The 22,690-nt window shown below is 54.5% G+C and overlaps 1 pseudogene and 1 gene segment (V, D, J or C); both read left to right on the top strand.

Moving 5' to 3' along the window:
- The first annotated feature begins 10,361 nt into the window (after positions 1 to 10,361).
- LOC133068314 (Ig gamma chain C region-like) lies at positions 10,362 to 17,594 on the top strand. The segment is given in 5 exon segments: positions 10,362 to 10,383; positions 15,914 to 16,207; positions 16,538 to 16,579; positions 16,706 to 17,035; positions 17,121 to 17,594. Coding segments are annotated over 5 exon segments (999 nt in total).
- A 375-nt stretch (positions 17,595 to 17,969) lies between these two features.
- Positions 17,970 to 22,463, top strand: LOC133068074 (immunoglobulin heavy constant gamma 1-like; annotated as a pseudogene).
- Positions 22,464 to 22,690: the final 227 nt, after the last annotated feature.

Here is a 22,690-nt window from a genome sequence, read left to right as displayed (position 1 = left end):
TTCCCATCTCTTTCAGAATTTTCCACAGTTTATTGTGATCCACACAGTCGAAGGCATTGGCATAGTCAATAAAGCAGAAATAGATGTTTTTCTGGAACTCTCTTGCTTTTTCAATGATCCAGCGGATGTCGGCAATTTGATCTCTGGTTCCTCTGCCTTTTCTAAAACCAGCTTGAACATCGGGAAGTTCACGGTTCACGTATTGTTGAAGCCTGGATTGGAGAATTTTGAGCATTACATTACTAGCATGTGAGATGAGTGCAATTGTGCAGTAGTTTGAGCATTCTTTGGGGTTGCCTTTCTTAGGGATTGGAATGAAAACTGACCTTTTCCAGTCCTGTGGCCACTGCTGAGTTTTCCAAATTTGCTGGCATATTGAGTGCAGAACTTTCACAGCATCATCTTTCAGTATTTGAAATAGCTCAACTGGAATTCCATCACCTCCACTAGCTTTGTTCGTAGTGATGTTTTCTAAGGCCCACTTGACTTCACATTCCAGATTATCTGGCTCTAGGTGAGTGATCACACCATTGTGATTATCTGGGTCATGAAGATCTTTTTTGTACAGTTCTTCTGTGTATTCCTGCCACCTCTTCTTAACCTCTTCTGCTTCTGTTAGGTCCATACAATTTCTGTCCTTTATCAAACCTATCTTTGCCTGAAATGTTCCCTTGATATCTCTAATTTTCTTGAAGACATCTCTAGTCTTTCTCATTCTGTTGTTTTCCTCTATTTCTTTGCACTGATCACTGAGGAAGACTTTCTGATCTCTCCTGGCTATTCTTTGGAACTCTGCATTCAAATGGGAATATCTTTCCTTTTCTCCTTTGCTTTTCACTTCTCTTCTTTTCACAGCTGTTTGTAAGGCCTCCTCAGACAACCATTTGGCCTTTTTGCATTTCTTTTCCATGGGGATGGTCTTGATCCCTGTCTCCTGTACAATGTCACAAACCTCCATTCATAGTTCATCAGGCTCTCTGTCTGTCAGATATAGTCCCTTAAATATGTTTCTCACTTCCACTGTATAGTCATAAGGGATTTAATTTAGGTCATACCTGAATGGTCTAGTGGTTTTCCCTACTTTCTTCAGTTTACGTCTGAATTTGGCAATAAGGAGTTCATGATCTGAGCCACAGTCAGCTCCCAGTCTTGTTTTTGCTGACTGTATAGAGCTTCTCCATCTTTGGCTACAAAGAATAAAATCAATCTGATTTTGGTGTTGACCATGTGGTGATGTCCATGTGTAGAGTCATCTCTTCTGTTGCTGTAAAAGGGTATTTGCTATGACCAGTGCGTTCCCTTGGCAAAATTCTATTAGCCTTTGCCCTGCTTCATTCCGTACTCCAAGGCCAAATTTGCCTGTTACTCCAGGTGTTTCTTGACTTCTTACTTTTGCATTCCAGTCCCCTATAATGAAAAGGACATCTTTTTTGGGTGTTAGTTCTAAAAGGTCTTGTAGGTCTTCACAGAACTGTTCAACTTCAGCTTCTTCAGCATTACTGGTTGGGGCATAGGCTTGGATTACTGTGATATTGAATGGTTTTCCTTGGAAACAAACAGAGATCATTCTGTCATTTTTGAGATTGCATCCAAGTACTGCGTTTCAGACTCTTTTGTTGACTACTACTGATGGCTACTCCATTTCCTCTAAGGGATTCCTGCCACAGTAGTAGATATAATGGTCATCTGAGTTAAAGTCACCCATTCCAGTCCATCTTAGTTTGCTGATTCCGAGAATGTCGACATTCACTCTTGCCATCTCCTGTTTGACCACTTTCAATTTGCCTTGAGTCATGGACCTAACATTCCAGGTTTCTATGCATATTGCTCTTTACAGCATCAGACATTGCTTCAATCACCAGTCACATCCACAACTGGGTATTGTTTTTGCTTTGGCTCCATCCCTTCATTCTTTCTGGAGTTATTTCTCCACGGATCTCCAGTAGCATATTGGGCACCTATCGACCTGGGGAGTTCCTCTTTCAGTATCCTATTATTTTGCCTTCTCATACTGTTCATGGGATTCTCAAGACAAGAATACTGAAGTGGTTTGCCATTCGCATCTCCAGTGGACCACATTCTGTCAGACCTCTCCACCATAACCTGACTGTCTTGGGTGGCCCCACACGGCATGGCTTAGTTTCATTGAGTTAGACACGACCGTGGTCCTGTGATCAGATTGGCTAGTTTCCTATGATTATGGTTTTCGTGTGTCTGCCCTCTGATGCCCTCTCACAACACCTACCATCTTACTTGGGTTTCTCTTACCTTGGACGTGGGGTATCGCTTCACGACTGCTCCAGCAAAGAGCAGCCGCTGCTCCTTCCCTTGGACTAGGGGTATCTTCTCATGGCCGCCCCTTCTGACCTTGAACGTGGAGTAGCTCCTCTTGGCCCTCCTGTGCCCTCACAGTCCTTTTTCATCATAGGGGAGTGGAATACAAAAGTAGGAAGTCAAGATGTTGACTTTTTGTGTGTGTGTGTGTGTGCTCCAAGTTCAAACTTGCCTGTTACTCCAGGTATCTCTTGAATTTCTACTTTTGCATTCCAATCCCCTCTTTTATCATAGGGGATTGGAATGCAAAAGTAGGAAGTCAAGAGATAGCTGGAGTAACAGGCAAGTTTGACCTTGGAGCACAAAAAAAAAAAAGCAGGGCAAAGGCTGACAGAGTTTTGCCAAGAGAACACACTGGTCATAGCAAGGACCCTCTTCCAAAAGCAAAAGTGACGACTCTACACATGGACATCACCAGATGGTCAACACCAAAATCAGACTGATTATATTCTTTCCAGCTGAAGATCGAGAAGCTCTATACAGTCAACAAAAACAAGACAGGGAGCTGACTCTGACTCAGATTGCACTCCTTACAGCAAAATTCAGACTTAAATTGAAGAAAGTAGGGAACACCACTAGAACATTCAGGTATGACCTAAATCAAAACCCTTATGATTATACAGTGGACATGACAAACAAATTCAAGGGATTAGATCTGATAGACAGAGTGCCTGAAGAACTATGGACAGAGGTTCATGACATTGTATAGGAGACAATGATCAAGACCATCCTCAAGAAAAAGAAATGCAAAAACACAAAATGGTTGTCTGAGGAGGCCTTACAAATAGCTGAGAAAAGAAGAGAAGCAAAAGGCAAAGGAGAAAAGGAAAGATATACCCAGCTGAATGCAGAGTTCCAAAGAACAGCAAGGAGAGATCAGAAAGCCTTCCTCAGTGATCAATGCAAAGAAATAGAGGAAAACAATAGAATGGGAAAGACTAGAAATCTCCTCAAGAAATTTAGAGACATCAAGGGAACATTTCAGGCAAAGATGGGTACAAGGAAGGACAGAAATGGTATGGACCTAACAGAATCAGAAGAGGTTAAGAAGAGGTGGCAGGAATACACAGAAGAACTATACAAAAAAGACCTTAATGACCCAGATAACCACGATGGTATGATCACTCACCTAGAGCCAGAAATCCTGGAGTCTGAAGTCAAGTGGACCTTAGGAAGCATCACTACGAACAAAACTGGTGGAGGTGATGGAATTCCAGCTGAGCTAATTCAAAAAGGATGATGCTGTCAAAGTGCTGCCCTCAATATTCTTTCATCTTTGGAAAACGCAGCAGTGGCCACAGGACTGGAAAAGGTTAGTTTTCATTCTAATCCTAAAGAAAGGCAATGCTGAAGAATGTTCAAACTAACACACAATTGCACTCATCTCACACACTAGCAAATAATTCTCATAATTCTCCAATCCAAACTTCAACTGTATGTGAACCGAGAACTTCCAGATGTTCAAGCTGGATTTCGAAAAGGCAGAAGAACCAGAGATCAAATTGCCAACATCCGTTGGATCATCAAAAAAGGGAGTGAGTTCCAGAAAAACATTTTTTCTGCTTTATTGACTATGCCAAAGCCTTTGACTGTGTAATTCACAACAAACTGTGGAAAATTCTTAAAGATCAGAATACCAGACCACTTTACCTGCCTCCTAGAAATCTGTATGCAGGTCAAGAAGCAAGTTAGAACTGGACTTGCAACAAAGGACTGTTTCTACATTGAGAAAGGAGAACAATAAGATTGCATGTTGTCACCCTGCTTATTTAACTTCTGTGCAGAGCACATCATGTGAAATGCCTGGATGGATGAAGCATGAGACGGAATCAAGATTGCCAGGAGAAATATCAATAACCTCAGATAGGCAGGTGACACAACCCTTATGGCAGAAAGCAAAGAGGAATGAAAGAGCCTCTTGATGAAAGTGAAAGAGGAGAGTGAAAAAGCTGGTTTAAAACCCAACATTCATGAAACAAAGATCATGGCATCCGATCCCATCACTTTATGGCAAATAGATTGGAAAACAATGGAAACAGTGTCAGACTTTATTTTCTTGGGCTCCAAAATCACTGCAGATGGTGACTGCAGCAATGAAATTAGAAAACACTTGCTCCTTAGAAGAAAAGCCATGGCAAACTAGACAGCATGTTAAAAAGCAGAGACATTACTTTGCCAACAGAGGTCCACATAGTCAAAACTGTGGTTTTCCAGTAGTCATGTATGGATGTGAGAGTTGGACCATAAGGAAAGCTGAGCACCGAAGAATTGATGCTTTTGAACTGTGGTGTTGGAGAAGACTCTTGAGAGTCACTTGGACTGCAAGGAGATCAAACCAGTCCATCCTAAAGGAGATCAGTCCTGAACATTCATTGGAAGGACTGATGCTTATGCTGATGCTCCAATACTTTAACCACCCAATGTGAAGAACTGACTCCTTGGGAAAGACCTTGATGCTGGGAAAGGCAGGAGGAGAAAAGATCCTCATTCAAGGCAGTAGGAGAAGGGGATGACAGAGGATGAGATGGTTGGATGGCTTCACCAACTCAATGGACATGAGTTTGAGCAAACTCTGGCAGTTGGTGATGGACAAGGAAGCCTGGCGTGCTGCAGTCCATGAGATTGTAAAGAGTCGGACACAACTGAGTGACTGAACTGAACTGACGGCCTATAACATTCTCAATATACAATGTGTATATTAGCAGGTTAACATATTTTCTGTGTATAGAAACCTTCTTTATAGGAAAAAGAGGCCCTCAGGGATGTGATGGGGTCTCCAAGGCTGGGAAAGCTGGATGGCTGACAAGATTTGGATTGCAGTGTGAAGGTTGGTCCTCAGTGGGAAGTGATGACAAAATCCAGGAAGCCATGGGGTGTTAAAGAAGACTGGGCCATGGGAGGAAGTCATAGAGTGGTGGTAGGGCTTCCTGGACTGTCCATAGAGATAGAGGTCTGACAGATTGCAGGTCTGGGATGGAGGGAGAGGACTGTGTCCCAGTCTGGTTCCTGTGGTGGTGCTGGATGTTCTGGGATAGTGACTGCCTTCACAGGTGGTTGTTCTGAGACTGTGAAGGGCCTGGCCTTGGCTCCCATGCCTTACAAAGAGGAATGTTCATGAGGCCCCCTGGGGTTTGACCTGGGCAACTTGGCCCCCCCACCTCCTGCACAGATCTCTGGGCATCCCCCCTTTCCACTGACTAGGAAGAGCTCTCCAGTGAGTGTTGACCTGTGAGGGTGGAGCAGACCAGGGCTGTGGTCTTGGCCTTGTATGAGGCTCTCTCCTGGTCTCACGTTCCATGTGAACCAGACCCTTGGTGTCTCTGGACAACCTCTGAGTTGCCCAACCTTGGGTGTTCTACCATCAATCCCTGCAGGCTGCAGGGTTGTGTCAGCATCCACAGGATGTGATCTCCCAGCATGGACAGTGGCTGTGAGAAGGGTCTTCACTGAAAGTGGACTCTCCTGTCAACACGATCTGGGCACTCTGTCCTGGGCATGAGGCCACCCTGCCCTGAAGTACGCTCTACATGCTCAACCACCCTCAGGAGGCCCAGAAGGTCCCTTCCCCCAGTTTCCTCCTTATGTTCCCTTTCTAATTATTGGTCATTTTCCTCCTGCTGGTGGTCACCCCCTTCTCCTTCCTGTGAAGCCCCCCTGGTCACATGTCTTTCTGCTCATTGATTGCAGAGTGCTCTTTGTATCTGAAGGAGTCCTGCCCTTGGGCACGTGTGTCCATCTCTCTGCCCTGTTTCCATGGGGCTCCAGATGCAGTCGCTTGCTCACCAGGCCATCTAGGCTGGCTGATGGGGCAGGGCCTAAAGACTGGCCACTTTGCCTGAGCTCAGTGGGTAGATGGGTTGGGTGGTGACTAGGTCCACCTTGGTGCTGTGTAGCTGTATTCCTGTGGCCTCAGCACTAACTGTGACTGACCCCTTAGGGTTTGCCCATTGGGAGTGGGAGTATTGTTTGACCTTCGTGTGGGGAGGGGCAGTGAGTCTGGGATGGAGGCAAGCAGAGCAGGTGTGGTGGAGCCTGAGCTGGGGTTTCTTTGGGCATTGAAGTATTTGAAGCAGGAGGAAGTGTCCTGCTTTGTAGACTTGCTCGAACTCAAGTGTCCTGGCTGGACACTTTGGTCCTCGGGGCCAGGTTCACTCCTCTGCCCCCTTCCCTCTGCCCATTGTCCACATCCTCTGGTGGGGGCACCAACCACCTCCAAGGGACCACAAGCACCTAGCCCAGAGTTCATTTGTGGGATTTTATATTAAGGGCACTTTACTAGAAAGAGTCGGGAGAGAGACGTCACACTGATTCCACTGGTGGGGCCATCTGTCTCCTACCTCAAATCCCTCCTGAGATACCTGGATCCCAAGGAATCTAATTAGGGGGACGAGGGTAATGGTCCTGTAGCTCCTTCAGGCTGGTATTGGATTCCTGAACTCTACGTACCTTGGGCCGTGAACTCTGCCTGGTGAATTCATCTGGTTGAAATCTACTGCAGGGAGAGGCTGGGATCCTGCATCACCATCATCTGGACATGGAATGGCTGTGATCTGGAGGAGACACATCTTTCTAAGAGGATAAATAGATGTGGGCCAAGGGGAGAGGAAGAAAGATAGAGGTCAAAGATCCTATGAGGAGTAGGATCCAGGAGACCCTGGGTCCGCTGAGAGCCATCCCTCTGTGAGGTGATGCCTTAGATGAGAAGCCCTAAGTATCTTTTTGGACTTGACCTGTCCCATTTACCACGAACCAGCATTGCTCATTTAACATGGTAGCAATTCACCCCTGGGCAGCAGCTGGGAAATGGAGCGCCGTCCCAGGGGTCCCTGTACCCAGACCACAGGGGAATGGCGGACATAGGTCCAGCTCTCTCTTCTGATTAGCCTCAGTTTGGGTCAAATAAGGGGCTATCCAGGGTCTCCTAACCACACAATGGCCCCAGTGAAGCCCAGAAGTTCTCTCCCCAAAGTGGGGTGAGACCTTCAGGGACAACCAGAAAGGCATGTGGGATCAAACACTGTCAAACCAGCACAAGAGAGCCCCAGCACCAGGTGTGAGGCTTCCCCCAGACCCCAGTCACAGCATGGCCTGTGGAGGGAAGAGGCCCAGTGGGGAGACCTGGGCCCCCCTCAGTCAGTCCAGCTGCTCCGTCGTGTCCGACTCTGCGACCCCATGGACTGCAGCATGCCAGGCCTCCCTGTTCATCACCAACTCCCAGAGTTTGCTCAAACTCAAGTCCATTGAGTTGGTTATGCCATCCATCTCATCTTCTGTCATCCCCTTCTCCTCCTGCCTTCAAGCTTTCCCAGCATCAGGATCTTTCCCAATGAGACTGTTCTTTGTATCAGGTGGCCAAAGTATTGGAGGTTCAGTTTCAGCATCAGTCATTCCAATGAATGTTCAGGACTGATTTCCTTTAGGATGGACTGGTTGGATCTCCTTGTAGTCCAAGGGACTCAAGAGTCTTCTCCAACACCACAGTTCAAAAGCATTGATTCTTCACTTAGCTGTCTTTATGGTCCAACTCTCACATCCATACATGACTACTGGAAAAACCATAACTTTGACTAGATGGACCTTTGTCAGCAAAGTAATATCTCTGCTTTCTAATGTGCTGTCTATGTGTCTAATGTACTTTTCTTCCAAGCAACAAGTGTCTTTTAATTTCATGGCTGCAGTCACCATCTGCAGTGATTTTGGAGCCCAAGAAAATAGTCTGTCACTGTTTCCATTGTTTCCTCATCTATTTTGCCATGAATGCCATGATCTTCATTTTTTGAATGTTGAGTTTTAAGCCAGCTTTTTCACTCTCCTCTTTCACTTTCATCAAGAGGCTCTTTAGTTCCTCTTCACTTTCTGCCATAAGGGTGGTGTCATCTGCGTATCTGAGGTTGTTGATATTTCTCCTGGCAATCTTGATTCCAGTTTGTGCTTCATCCATCCAGGTAGTTCAAGTGATGTACTCTGCACAGAAGTTAAATAAGCAGGGTGGCAATATACAATCTTGAAGTTCTCCTTTTCCAAATTTGAACCAGCCCATTGTTCCTTATCTAGTTCTAACTGTTGCTTCTTGACCTGCATACAGGTTTCTCAGAAGGCAGGTAATGTGGCCTGGTATTCCCCTCTCTTTAAGAATGTTTCAGTCTGTTGTGATCCACCCATTCAGAGGCTTTAGTGTAGTCAATAAAGCAGAAGCAGTAAATGCTGCCACTTTCTAGGTGGAGCTCACATATGGATACCACACACAACCCTTGACCAAGCCAGTACCTCATGACAAGCATGTGCAGTGCTATAAATGATCTCAGCTATTACATAGTCACTATTTACAAAATGTCAGGTAAGAGAGCCTGAACATGCCATCTTGGCCAATTTTCTCTCTCCTCATGGGTTGTTTAGCTTTTTTTTTTTTAAATTGAGCTTATGAGCTGCTTACACATTTTAGTGATCACGAGATTTGCAAATATCTTCTCTCATTCTGCAGGTAGTCTTGTTTTGTTGATGGTTTTCCATGCTGTACAAAAGCCTTTTAGCTTAATCAGGTCCCATTTGTTGATTTTTCTTTTTATTTCTATTACTCTAGGAGATGGATACAAAAAGATACCACATTGATTGATGTCAAAGAGTGTTCTGCCCATGTTTCCCTCTTTCTGTTTTATAGCCTTCCATTTCACACTTTTGTCTTTAATCCATTTTGAGTTTATTTTTGCCCATGGCACTAGAGAATTTCTAATTTCATTTATTAACAAGTAGCTATCCAGTTTTCCCAGCAGAACTTATTCAAGAGACTGTCTTTTCTCCATCTTATATTCTTGCCTCCTGTGTCATAGATGAATTGATCATAGGTGGGTGGGATTATTCTTGGGCTGTCTATCCTGTTTCATTGGTCACTGATCTATAATTTTGTTTTTGTGCTAGCACCATATTGTTTTGGTGACTGTAGCTTTGTAGTATACTCTGAAGTCAGGGAGCCTGATGCCTCCAGCTCCGCTTTTGTTTCTTGAGATTGCTTTGACTATTTGGGGTCTTTATGCCTCCAAACAAATTTTTAAAAATTTTGTTCTGGATCTGTGAAAATTGCCATTGGTCATCTGATAGGTGTTACATTGAACCTGTAGATTGCTTTGGGTAGAAGTGTCACTGGCACAGTATTGATTCTCTGATTGAAGAATATCTTTTCATCTGTTTGTGTTGCCTTAATTTATTTCATCAGTGTCTTATAGCTTTCAGAGTAGAGGAATTTTGCCTCCTAGGGAAGGTTTATTCCTAGGTATTTTATTTTTTTTGATGGGATGGTAAATGGGATTCTTTCCTTAAATTCTCTCTCTGGTATTTCATTGCTGCCATATAGAATGCAACAGATTTCTATGTATTAATTTTGTATCCATAAATTTTATCCAATTCATTACTGAGCTCTAGGAGTTTTCTGGTACCTTCTTTAGCATTTTGTATGTATTAAATCCTGTCATCTGAAAACAGTGACATTTTTCTTACCTTCCATTTTGGATTCCTTGTATTCCTTTCTCTTCTCTAATTCCTATACTTGGCACTTCACTGTGCTGTACTGTAGGTCCTTGCTGATTATCTACTGTATATGCAGTCATGTGGATATGTTAACACCAAACTCCTAATTTATCCCTGGGATGTGGTGTGTCAACCAGGCACAATGCATGAGGAAGAGGAACAGCTGTGACGGCTAGGATTCCCACTCCTCCCCTGGGTGCCAGGGCGCAGCTTAAACCACCCCACCAACCCACAAGACGTACCTCAGTTGCATCTGGACTCCCCCAGGCCCTCTGAGACAGAAAACACTCAGAAGAAAAGGGAACTTCAGGAAGCAAGTCGCGTCACCAGGTTTCATTCCTGTTCTTAGTCTTCACTGCACTGGGGGAAGGGACTTCACGCCTCCTGGGACTGGTGACCAAGTCCTAGGAAGCAGGGCTGCGGACACAGTGCACAGACTCCAGGAGCCACATGTGTCTGGGGCCAGAGCAGGGAAGGGGCCCGGAGCCCCGGGCTGCAGGGAAGCCCCTTCCACAGCCCCCACCATGGGTGAGTGGGGGCTCTGAGGATGAGCGAACACAGGAATGAGAGCCCTGCAGGGAGACCGGCCTCGGGACCCCCGGAGGGGCTGGAGCAGCCGAGCGGGGCCCGGGGGAGGCAGCTGCCCCTGGTCACGGTGCGGGACGAGCGCGGGGACAGAACCCGGGCAGGGCGCACCGCACCAAGAGTGCTGCTGCCCAGGGCTGGGGAGGTCGGGGGGGCTGCTGGGCCGTTGAGGAGCAGGACGGGCTGGGGGACAGGCAGGGAGGGCTGTGCATGACCAGGTGATATGGAGGCCAGGGCTGGGCAGGCGGGAGAACCAGCCAGGATGGAAGGAGAGTCTGATGTGAGGACGCAGGGAAGGGAGAGGACCCCAGGGCAGTGAAGGCTCCTGGACAAGCCAGTGGAGCCGGCATGGGTCCCAGGGCAGGGCCACGTGCGGTGGCTGTGGGTCCCGACTGGGCTGGGGCCGAGCGCAGCTGCAGAGCAAGGGATGGGGCTGCAGGGCCGGCCGGGCTCCATGTCCACAGTGGGCAACACAGCGCTGAGCCCGCAGCCTCCCTGGGACACGGGAGGGCTGACCTGAGCCCAAGCCCCGAGGACGAGGAGCAGGAGCTGGGCAGAGGGCAGGTGACCCAAAAACTGGCGGCAGCAAGGGGCCAGAGGAGGGCGTAGGTGGAGGGACAGAGAAGAGCTGAGAGCAAGGGCAGGACCTCCACTGGGAGGGGCCCAGGTGGACAGAGCGACTCCAGGGGAGAGCTTCCCAGAGGCCGCGGGGGCACCTGGCAAGTCCAGGGAGGAGAGCTGAGCCCAGGAAATAAAGGAGTGAGTACTGGAGCTGGGCAGGAGTGAGGGCTCACAGAGGGGCCAGAGGGGCAGGGGAGGCTGAGATGGCAGCCCAGGGACAAGCTTCCGCGAGGCCACAGGTGAGCAGGGGCTGGGAGGGCAAGGGGATGCCCTGGTGCTTTGGGGGAGCAGGTACAGTGTATGAGGGTGAGCAGGGGGCTGGGAGGAAAGGGGGTGCCCCTGGTTCTTTGGGGGAGCAGGTACATGTTATGAGGGTGAGCAGGGGGCTGGGAGGGCAGGGGGAGCCCCTGGTGCTTTGGGAGACTGGTTACATCTTGTGAGGGTGAGCAGAGGCTGGGATTTCAGGGGGCAGCCCCTGGTGCTTTGGGGGAGCAGGTATAGGTTATGAGGGTGAGCAGGGGGCTGGGACAGCAGGGGGAGCCCCGGGTGCTTTGGGGGAGCAGGTACAGCTCGTGAGGGTGAGCAGGAGGCTGGGAGGGCAGGGGGTGTCCCCGGTGCTTTGGGGGAGCAGGTACAGGTGATGAGGGTGAGCAGGGGGCTTGGAGCATAGGGGGAGCCCCTGGTATTTTCAGGGAGCAGGTACAGGTTATGAGGGTGAGCAGGAGGCTGGGAGGGCAGGGGAAGCCCTGGGTGCTTTGGGGGAGCAGGTACAGGTTTTGGGGGTGAGCAGGGGGCTGGGAGGGCAGGGAGGCCCCTGGTGCTTTGGGAGAGCAGGTACAGCTTGTGAGGATGAGCAGGGGGTTGGGAGGAAAGGGGTGCCCCTGGTGCTTTGGGGGAGCAGGTACAGGTTATGAAGGTGAGCAGGGGGCTGGGAGGTCATGGGGAGCCCTTGGTGCTTTGGGGGAGCAGGTACAGCTTGTGAGGGTGAGCAGGGGGCTGGGAGGGCAGGGGGAGCCCCTGGTGCTTTGGGAGAGTGGTTACATCTTGTGAGGGTGAGCAGGGGCCGGGCTTTCGGGGGCAGCCCCTGGTGCTTTGGGGGAGCAGGTACAGCTTTTGTAGATGAACAGGGGGCTGGGAGGGCAAGGGGAGCCGCTGGTGCTTTGGGGGAGCAGGTACAGCTTTTGGGGGTGAGCAGGAAGCTGAGAGGTCAGAGGGAGCACCTGGTGCTTTGGGGGAGCAGATACAGCTTTTGGGGGTGAGCAGGGGGCTGGGAGGGCAGGGGGAGCCCCTGGTGCTTTAGGAGAGTGGGTACATCTTGTGAGGGTGAGCAGGGGCTGGGAGGAAAGGGGGCAGCCCCTGGTGCTTTAGGAGAGTGGGTACATCTTGTGAGGGTGAGCAGGGGCTGGGATTTCAGGGGGAGCCCCGGGTGCTTTGGGGGAGCAGGTACAGCTTTTGTAGATGAACAGGGGGCTGGGAGGGCAAGGGGAGCCGCTGGTGCTTTGGGGGAGCAGGTACAGCTTTTGGGGGTGAGCAGGAAGCTGAGAGGTCAGAGGGAGCACCTGGTGCTTTGGGGGAGCAGATACAGCTTTTGGGGGTGAGCAGGGGGCTGGGAGGGCAGGGGGAGCCCCTGGTGCTTTAGGAGAGTGGGTACATCTTGTGAGGGTGAGCAGGGGCTGGGAGGAAAGGGGGCAGCCCCTGGTGCTTTAGGAGAGTGGGTACATCTTGTGAGGGTGAGCAGGGGCTGGGATTTCAGGGGGAGCCCCGGGTGCTTTGGGGGAGCAGGTACAGCTCGTGAGGGTGAGCAGGAGGCTGGGAGGGCAGGGGGTGTCCCCGGTGCTTTGGGGGAGCAGGTACAGGTGATGAGGGTGAGCAGGGGGCTTGGAGCATAGGGGGAGCCCCTGGTATTTTCAGGGAGCAGGTACAGCTTGTGAGGATGAGCAGGGGGCTGGGAGGAAAGGGGTGCCCCTGGTGCTTTGGAGGACCAGGTACAGGTTATGAGGGTGAGCAGGGGGCTTGGAGCATAGGGGGAGCCCCTGGTATTTTCAGGGAGCAGGTACAGCTTGTGAGGATGAGCAGGGGGCTGGGAGGAAAGGGGTGCCCCTGGTGCTTTGGGGGAGCAGGTACAGGTTATGAAGGTGAGCAGGGGGCTGGGAGGTCATGGGGAGCCCTTGGTGCTTTGGGGGAGCAGGTACAGCTTGTGAGGGTGAGCAGGGGGCTGGGAGGGCAAGGGGAGCCCCTGGTGCTTTGGGGGAGCAGGTACAGCTCATGAGGGTGAGCAGGAGGCTGGGAGGGCAGGGAGGTCCCTGGTGCTTTTGGGGGGCAGGTACAGCTTGTGAGGATGAGCAGGGGGCTGGGAGGGCAGGGAGGCCCCTGGTGCTTTGGGAGAGCAGGTACAGCTTTTGTAGGCGAGCAGGGGGCTGGGAGGGCAGGGGGAGCCCCTGGTGCTTTAGGAGAGTGGGTACATCTTGTGAGGGTGAGCAGGGGCTGGGATTTCAGGGGGCAGCCCCTGGTGCTTTGGAGGAGCAGGTATAGGTTATGAGGGTGAGCAGGGGGCTGAGAGGGCAGGGGGAGCCCTGGTGCTCTGGGGGAGCAGGTACAGCTCGTGAGGGTGAGCAGGAGGCTGGGAGGGCAGGGGGTGTCCCCGGTGCTTTGGGGGAGCAGGTACAGGTGATGAGGGTGAGCAGGGGGCTTGGAGCATAGGGGGAGCCCCTGGTATTTCCAGGGAGCAGGTACAGCTTGTGAGGATGAGCAGGGGGCTGGGAGGAAAGGGGTGCCCCTGGTGCTTTGGGGGAGCAGGTACAGGTTATGAGGGTGAGCAGGGGGCTGGGAGGTCATGGGGAGCCCTTGGTGCTTTGGGAGAGTAGGTACAGCTCGTGAGGGTGAGCAGGAGGCTGGGAGGGCAGGGGGAGCCCCTGGTGCTTTGGGAGAGTGGTTATATCTTGTGAGGGTGAGCAGGAGACTGGGAGGGCGGGGGTAGCCCCGGGTGCTTTGCGGAATCAGGTACAGCTTTTGGGGGTGAGCAGGAGGCTGGGAGGGCAGGGGGTGTCCCTGGTGCTTTGGGGGAGCCAGTACAGCTTGCGCAGGTGAGAAGGAGGCTGGGAGGACAGGGGGACCCCTGGTGCTTTGGGGGAGCAGGTACAGTTTGTGAGGGTAAGCAGGGGGCTGGAAGGTCAGGGGGTGTCCCTGGTGCTTTGGGGGAGCAGGTAGAGCTTGCAAAGGTGAGAAGGAGGCTGGGAGGACAGGGGGACCTCTGGTGTTTTGGGGGAGCAGGTACAGGTTATGAGGGTGAGCAGGGGGCTGGGAGGGCAGGGGGATGCCCTGGTGCTTTGGGGGAGCAGGTAGAGCTTGCAAAGGTGAGCAGGAAGCTGGGAGGACAGGGGGCCCCTGGTGCTTTGGGGGAGCAGGTACAGGTTATGAGGGTGAGCAGGGTACTGGGAGGACAGGGGGAGCCCCTGGTGCTTTGGGGAAACTGGTACAGCTTTTGGGGGTGAGCAGGGCCTGGGAGGACAGGGGCTGTCCAGGTGCTTTGGGGGAGCAGGTACAGCTTGTGAGGGTGAGCAGGAGGCTGGGAGGACAGGGGATGCTCTGGTCTTTGGGGGAGTAGGTACAGCTGTTGGGGGTGACCAGGGCCTGGGAGGACAGGGAGCCCCTGTTACTTTGGGAGAGCAGGTACAGCTTGTGAGGGTGAGCAGGAGGCTGGGAGGACAGGGGGAGCCCCGGGTGCTTTGGGAAAGCAGGTACAGCTTTTGGGGGTGAGCAGGGGGCTGGGAGGGCAGGGTTACTCAAGAACTTTAGGGGAGCAGGTAGAACTTCTAGGGATGAGCAGGGGACTGGGAGGACAGGGGGTGCCCTTAAAGATTTGGGAGAGCGGATACAGCTTCTGGGGATAAGCAGGGGGCTAGGAGATCAGGGAGCTCTCCCAGGGTTTTAGGGGAGCAAAGATTGTACGGCTGAGCAGGGGCTGGGATGTCAGGCCCCTGCCTACGACCTCACCGGACCATGTGTGTGCTGAACACTTCAGTAGGAAAGGATCCTAGGGTGCAAGGGGCCTTTTGTGCTGTGGCGCCAGACGCAGGGACACTGGGCAGTGTGAGCCCTGCAGAGAGGATGGGCCCGAGAGCATAGCCACCCGGAGCTGAGTCCAGAGGGCTGAGACCAGGGGTATGGGTGCTGGACAAGGGAGAGCGGCGGGGATCAGGGAGCAGGGGCACAGGGCCAGGAGAGCTCAGGCCACAGCTGGTGAGGCAGAGGGCTGAGACAAGGGGTGTGGGCCGCCCCTCAAGCTAACGGGAATGCTGTTTGGTGGAGGGTCTGCATGGAGAACAATGCAAGGAGGAGCAAAGACCCAAGAGGAAGGGCTTTGGGGCTGCAGGGAAGGGGCGACCTGAGGGCACCGGGTGGGCTGCAGTGCAAGTGCAGTGGGCTGCACTTCCTGGGCCGAGGTCCGCCTGTCCCCGCGGCCTGTGTGGCTCAGGAGCCAAAGCGGGGCCGGGCCTTGCACAGTGTGCTTGAAAGGGTGGTGCGAGTGGCCAAGGGGACACAGGGTGCCCACTCGGTGGTCAGATGGGCTGCAGGCCCAGGGAGCTGACCAGGATGGGGGAGCAGGGGGCACGGGTCAGGCCAGGCACCCACGGGAGGGGAGCGGCCCCGGGGCTCTGATCCAAGAACCCACACTCACCGACCCCAGCTGTGTCCAGACACCGCAGCTGCCGCGCACAGAGCAGGGTGGCCAGACCACGCCGGCCGGTCATCAGACTCTGGAAGCACATGGTGGCTGGGCTCAGCCGTGCCCCAGGCCTGGGCACCTGAGGTCCTGCCAGACCCAGCATTCACCCAGCCTCCTCTCTCACAGCCTCCACCACAGCCCCGAAAGTCTACCCTCTGGGTTCTTGCTGCGGGGACGCATCCAGCTCCACCGTGACCCTGGGCTGCCTGGTCTCCAGCTACATGCCCGAGCCGGTGACCGTGACCTGGAACTCAGGTGCCCTGACCAGTGGCGTGCGCACCTTCCCGGCCGTCCTGCAGTCCTCCGGGCTCTACTCTCTCAGCAGCATCGTGACCGTGCCCGCCAGCACCTCAGGATCCCAGACCTTTACCTGCAACGTAGCCCACCCGGCCAGCAGCACCAAGGTGGACAAGCATGTTGGTGAGAAAATGGGCCCTGGGGAGGGTGTCCACTCCAGGAGACCAGGGTCAGCCCCCCTGCCTGCAAGGATCCCACCCCAGGGATGATGTGAACCAGGCCCCTCGTGTCAGGGTAGGCCTGTCTGTCTTCCTCTCCTGAAGGTCTCTCAGGCTTGGGGAGGGGGTCATCTGGAGTTTCCACCACATCCAGGGTACTGCAGGCTGGACAACGTCCACACTCCTGGACCCACAGAGACAGGCCCTGGGCTCTGATCTGCCAAAACCTGTCCCTGCCCTAAGCCCAGCCCCTGGCTTTCTGCCCCTGGTAACCCCCAGTCTGCTCTCTCTGCAGAGGCCAGATGTTCGGACCCCTGCAAAAATTGCCGATGCCCAGGTAAGTCACCCAGTCTCACCATCACACCCCGGATGTGGATAGTGTCCTGGAGGGCCACAGGTGAGGCTGTGTAGGCCCAAGAGGAGGTCTGCCCAGGGGCTGACACCTGTTATGTCTTCCCCAAAGCCCCTGAGCTCCCCGGAGGACCGTCTGTCTTCATCTTCCCCCCGAAACCCAAGGACACCCTCACAATCTCTGGAACGCCGGAGGTCACGTGTGTGGTGGTGGACGTGGGCCAGGATGACCCCGAGGTCAAGTTCTCCTGGTTCGTGAATGACGTGGAGGTGAACACGGCCAGGACGAAGCCGAAAGAGGAGCAGTTCAACAGCACCTACCGTGTGGTCAGCGCCCTGCCCATCCAGCACCAGGACTGGACTGGGGGAAAGGAGTTCAAGTGCAAGGTCTACAATGAAGGCCTCCCGGCCCCCATCGTGAGAACCATCTCCAGAACCAAAGGTGGGCCAGGCGGATGGGCCTAGGAGGGTCCTAGGAGGGCCAATCAGAGTGACCACTGTGCTAACAGCCTTGCCTGTCCCCACAGGGCAGGCCCTGGAGCCACAGGTGTACGTCCTGGCCCCACCCCGGGAAGAGCTCAGCAAAAGCACGGTCAGCCTCACCTGCCTGATCACCGGCTTCTACCCAGACTACATCGCCGTGGAGTGGCAGAGAAATGGGCAGCCTGAGTCGGAGGGCAAGTACGGCACGACCCAGCCCCAGCTGGACGCCGACGGCTCCTACTTCCTGTACAGCAGGCTCAGGGTGAACAGGAGCAGCTGGCTAGAAGGAGACAGCTACACGTGTATAGTGATGCATGAGGCTCTGCACAATCACTTCACACAGAAGTCCATCTCTAAGTCTCCGGGTAAATGAGCCACACGTCCCTGCACCAGCAAGCCCTCACCCACCCCACCCCCCCGGGCTCCAGGTCCAGCCAGGACCCCCCAGCCCCTCCCTGTGTGCATTCCTCCTGGGCCGCCGTGAATAAAGCACCCAGCGCCGCCCTGGGACCCTGCAACACTGTGCTGGTTCTTTCCGAGGCAGAGCCCTGGTGACCGCCAGGCCTGCGGGGGGCGGCTGGGACGACTCTGGGCCACTTTGTTCACCATTTTTGGGGGATCTGACTCCCAACCCCCAAGGCCAGACACACAGTGAGTGGGTCCAGCAGGCCACCTGGGGGCTGCCAGAGGCCGCAGAGGGGCTTGGCCAGAAGCGCAGCTCCATGGCCCCCTCCAGCCACCATCTGCTGGGCCGGACTCTGGACTGAAGCGGGGGAAGCCCCCGAGACCCTCAGGGATTGAGGCCCAATGCTTCCCGCCTCTGCTCCAGCCCACGCTGTGGGGCAGGGCCGCATCCTTGTCCCCAGGCCCCTGTCCCTGGGTGTCCAGCGTCCATGTGTCCACTCTGGACCTGCCTGGGAGCCAAGAATGTCCGGGGGTGGCCCTGCATCACCCTCAGGCTCCTGAGGTCAGGCCTCACTCTCCCCCATTCAGGAGGCTCTGTCCAGCTCTCCCTGCCCAGGGCCTCTCCCTGCCCAGGGCCAAGCCTGTGCGCTCATGGAGATGTCATCCCTGTGCCTGAAAGGGGCCCAGGCCAGAGCCCTGAACGTCCAGGGAAGGGACCTACCTGCTCCCTGCAGCCTCTGAGCCCAGAGCCCCCACATACACACAAGACAGCCCACACCCAGCCTCCTCCACACACACTCAGTTGCCCATCTGAGCACAGTTCACCCCCGTCACACACCCACGACCCCTGCACACACTCAGGCCTCACACTCAAGGACCCATGGGGCGACCCCACAGGCCCAGACCCAGAGCTGGTTCTCGTGAGCCCCACTGTGGACACCAGCTGGTCCCTACCCTCCAGTGCCCATGGGCTGCTCAGCAGCCCTGCCCCACACTGACCACACTGACCAGCTCAGACATCCATCCCTCGCCTCCCCTGGGGCATCCACGCCCCTCCCTAGCAGGCTGAGATCCCCCCTCAGCCCTTCAGCCCGGCACCCTCACTCGGGCACAAGGACACAGCCCAGCGCTGTCTGCCATCCCTCCCCAGGGGCAGGGCCCAGACACATGTGCTCTGCTGACCCTCCACCTCCTGGCTCCCAGGGCAGAGGAGGCCGGGAACTGAGCCTCTGTCCTTCGGGGAGGCGGGATCTGGGCCCCAGGTCAGGGCGAAGCTCAAGATAGGAGCAGGACCCCACAGGCCAGGCCCAGACAGCGGCCAGGGCTGGAGGGGTAGGGGCTGGGACTGGGGCCCAGAGATTGACCTCAGGTAACCCCTGCCCGGCCCATGGAGGATCACGCCACCTTCCCCCGAGAGGGAGCCCTGCCCCGAGGCCCCAGTGACCCTGCCCAGGCCCCCGTGGGCAGAGACAGCACTGACCACCCCTCCCTGTGCAGACCTGCAACTGGAGGAGGAGAGCTGTGCGGACGCCCAGGATGGGGAGCTGGACGGGCTCTGGACGACCATCTCCATCTTCATCACGCTCTTCCTGCTCAGCGTCTGCTACAGCGCCACCGTGACCCTCTTCAAGGTGGGGGGCCACCCCGCTGGGCCCTCGGGCTCCCTGTCTGTCCCCAGGGTCCCCTCAGTGTCCCTCCCCGTCCCTCACTGCCCCTCACTGTCCCTCTCTGTCTGTTTGCTTTCCCATCGCTGTCATCTTGAAACAGATTGGGGTCATTTCAGAGGGCATCTGAAGAGCTTCTGTACCACACACAGTCCTTCATGTCGATGGGGAGAATTCAGCAAGGGTAAAGTGGTAGATGAGAAATGATTTTTTAGACTAGGAGGCTTGTGACACTCACAAGCAGTGGTGGAGCAGTGCTGCTCCCTGAGAACTTCGTGAACACCGTTTTCCATCGAAGAAGTGGGGAAGGGAAAACACCTTCTTGGTCTCTCTTGAGTAAAAGTCATATTTGGTCATCAGTTCCTCCCCCAGGTAGGGTAGAGGAGTTTACTTTTCCCTCCCTAGATGGTCAAGTCAGGACTGTCATAGACTCCGGAAAATATTTTGGGTCTCAGTACAATGAGGGTCTTTCATTTTGAAAGTCACCTTCCCATAAATGATCGCACACAAAAAGTGTGCACAGAGCCTGCTTTAACTCAGGGGTCATTAGCTCCCTGAGCTCACTGGGCAGGATGTGGGTCTCACACCATAATTGCTTCACTGTTTTGGAGCATATCCAGGTCTTCTGTGGTACAGTTTTATTGCTAAGAAAGACTGCTCAGTCTTGTGGTTACACCAACATGCTTTCTCAAGTAATCATTAATTTACAGTAGTTTCCTGTATTTTTTGATTTATGATCCCCTAGTCAGATTAACTATTTAATCACTTATTCTGTCCATTCATCTTGCCCGTATCAATCTCAGCATCAAATCACTGTTCATCACTGTACTTAAACTGTCCCCTCACTGACCATACTGTCTACTCACTGACCATACTGTCCACCAGAGTACCTACTGTCCCCTCACTCTCCTCACTGTCCCCTCACTGTCCCCTCAGTGACCATACTGTCCCCCAGTGTCCTGTACAAATCAACTCCCTGGCACTTCACTGTCTCCTAACTGTCCCCTCAGTGACCATACTGACCCAGTGTCCCTACTGTCTCTCACTCTCCCTCATTCTCCTCTCTATCCCTCATTGTCACTCATTCTCCATCACTGTCCCTTGACTGTCCCTCACACTCTCCCTCACTGTCCCCTCACCTCTCCCTCTCTCTCCCTCACTCTCCCTCTCTCTCTCACTCTCTCCTCCCTCTCCCTCCCTCTCCCTCTCTCTCCCTCTCTCTCCTCACTCTCCCTCACTCTCCCTCTCCCTCCCTCACTGTCCCTCACTCTCCCCTCTCTCCCTCCCTCTCCCTCCCTCTCCCTCTCTCTCCCTCTCTCTCTCCCTCACTGTCCCTCACTCTCCCTCACTCTCCCTCCCTCTCCCTCACTGTCCCTCACTCTCCCTCCCTCTCCCTCACTCTCCCTCCCTGTCCCTCCCTCCCCCCCTCTCCCTCTCCTCTCTCTCTCTCTCTCCCTCCCTCTCCCTCACTGTCCCTCACTCTCCCTCTCTCTCCCTCACTCTCCCTCCCTCTCCCTCCCTCTCCCTCTCTCTCCCTCTCTCTCCCTCACTCTCCCTCACTCTCCCTCTCCCTCCCTCACTGTCCCTCACTCTCCCCTCTCTCCCTCCCTCTCCCTCCCTCTCCCTCTCTCTCCCTCTCTCTCCCTCACTGTCCCTCACTCTCCCTCACTCTCCCTCCCTCTCCCTCACTGTCCTCACTCTCCCTCCCTCTCCCTCACTCTCCCTCCCTGTCCCTCCCTCGTCCCTCCCTCTCCCTCTCTCTCCCTCTCTCTCCCTCCCTCTCCCTCACTGTCCTCACTCTCCCTCCCTCTCCCTCACTGTCCCTCACTCTCCCTCCCTCTCCCTCACTCTCCCTCACTCTCCCTCTCCCTCCCTCACTCTCCCTCCCTGTCCTCACTCTCCCTCACTCTCTCTCTCTCTCCCTCCCTCCTCACTCTCCCTCACTCTCCCCTCTCTCCCTCACTCTCCCTCCCTCTCCCTCCCTCTCCCTCACTGTCCAGTCTGTCCCGTTGCTGTCCCTCACTATCCACTCATTGTCCATTACTCTCCGCTCTTTGTCCACTCCCCGTCCCCTCGCTCTCCACTCGCTGTCCCCTTGCTGTTTATCACTGCCCCTGGGGAGGTCCATGTGGGGTCCAGTCTCTGCTCACCCTGTCCCCCACCCCAGGTGAAGTGGATCTTCTCATCAGTGGTGGAGCTGAGAGGACAATTGTCCCTGACTACAGAAACATGATTGGACAGGGTGCCTAGAGCTCCTGTGAACGGAGTCCAGGCCACCCCAGACCCGACTGGACAGCATCCATTATTTCGAGCCTCAACCTGCTCCAGACGTGCTCCTTCGCACTCTGACCCAGCGACCTCTGACCTCTCGGCCAGCCTCGCCGCATCTCTACCCGCAGGCCTCATGGTCACCAAAACCTGCCCCCGCCCCCGAAGACCCAAATGGATAGCAGGCGATCACCCTACCCCAGCTGATGGATGCTCACGGCCTCTGGGAAGCCTGCAGAACACCAATGGGCTGCGAGTCCCCCACCAGGAACACACAGGTCGGAGTGCAGTTCTGCCTGGAGGAGTAGGAGGCTGGGTCCAGGGCTGTCTGCACAGGGCACCTCCTCCCATGCCATGTATCTTGTCCAGGCCGGGATCCAGACCACAGGGTCTCTGAAGGAGGAAGCTGGGATCCCACACCGTATGCACAGGGCCCAGCCCCTGCATCTTGTCCAGGTCGGGATTTAGACCACAGGTCCCTGGGGGAGGGCCCTGTGTCAGATCCTTGGAAACAGCTGTCCTACGGGGGCCCAGCCTCCCAGCAGGGAAGCTCCTGGGAGGACCACTAATGGTTACTCAGGTCACCTCCACCGAGGACGCTGCTGCAGGAGCCCTGGTGGGGAAAGGGGTGACGTCCAGCCAGACGGACCGCCTGGAGAGGGGCCTGGTGACTGGTCCCCAGTGCACAGAGCTGGAGGGGCTCCCAGAATACAGGACGGCAGGGCAGCCAGCCCATCCTGAGGCCAACAGCCTGACACGTCCCGCAGGAGCTCAGCCTGCACCGAGGGCGGGGTGAGAGGCGAGACCAGAGACCCACAAAGGCCCAGCCCCAGGCCCCGGAGCCCTGCCTCGCCTCCCAGTACAGACTCTCCCGTCATTGCAGAAACGTGCATGGGCATCTCTGGATGGGAGGCACTGCCCCTAGGGCTGGAAGGAAGGACCACAGCCTCGGAGCTTGGGAAGCTTCTTCTGTATAATGTGCGGACCCGTTCATTCTCTTTGCTGTCTCTTCATCTCTTTAATGACAATAAAGCATCTTTACTTCACCTAGCCCAGTGGCCAATCTCCGTTTGTTGACATACCTTCTCCTTTTGTGGAGTCCACAGCCTGGCCACCCCACCCGCACTGGCCCCTAGGCTTCCTGCCCCCCCTCCACCTGCACCTAGAGTCCCTGGTCCCTATCCCTACCCGACCCTGGGGTGCCTCATTCCCATCCCCTAGCCATCCCTAGGGCTCCCACTCCCCCTCGCAGGCAGAGGCCAGCCTTGCACCAGGGG

The sequence above is a fragment of the Dama dama genome, chromosome 13, assembly GCF_033118175.1.
Source record: "Dama dama isolate Ldn47 chromosome 13, ASM3311817v1, whole genome shotgun sequence".
Lineage (NCBI taxonomy): Eukaryota > Metazoa > Chordata > Mammalia > Artiodactyla > Cervidae > Dama > Dama dama.
Note: the sequence above shows the minus strand (reverse complement) of the source record. Positions and strands in the feature narration are given on the sequence as shown.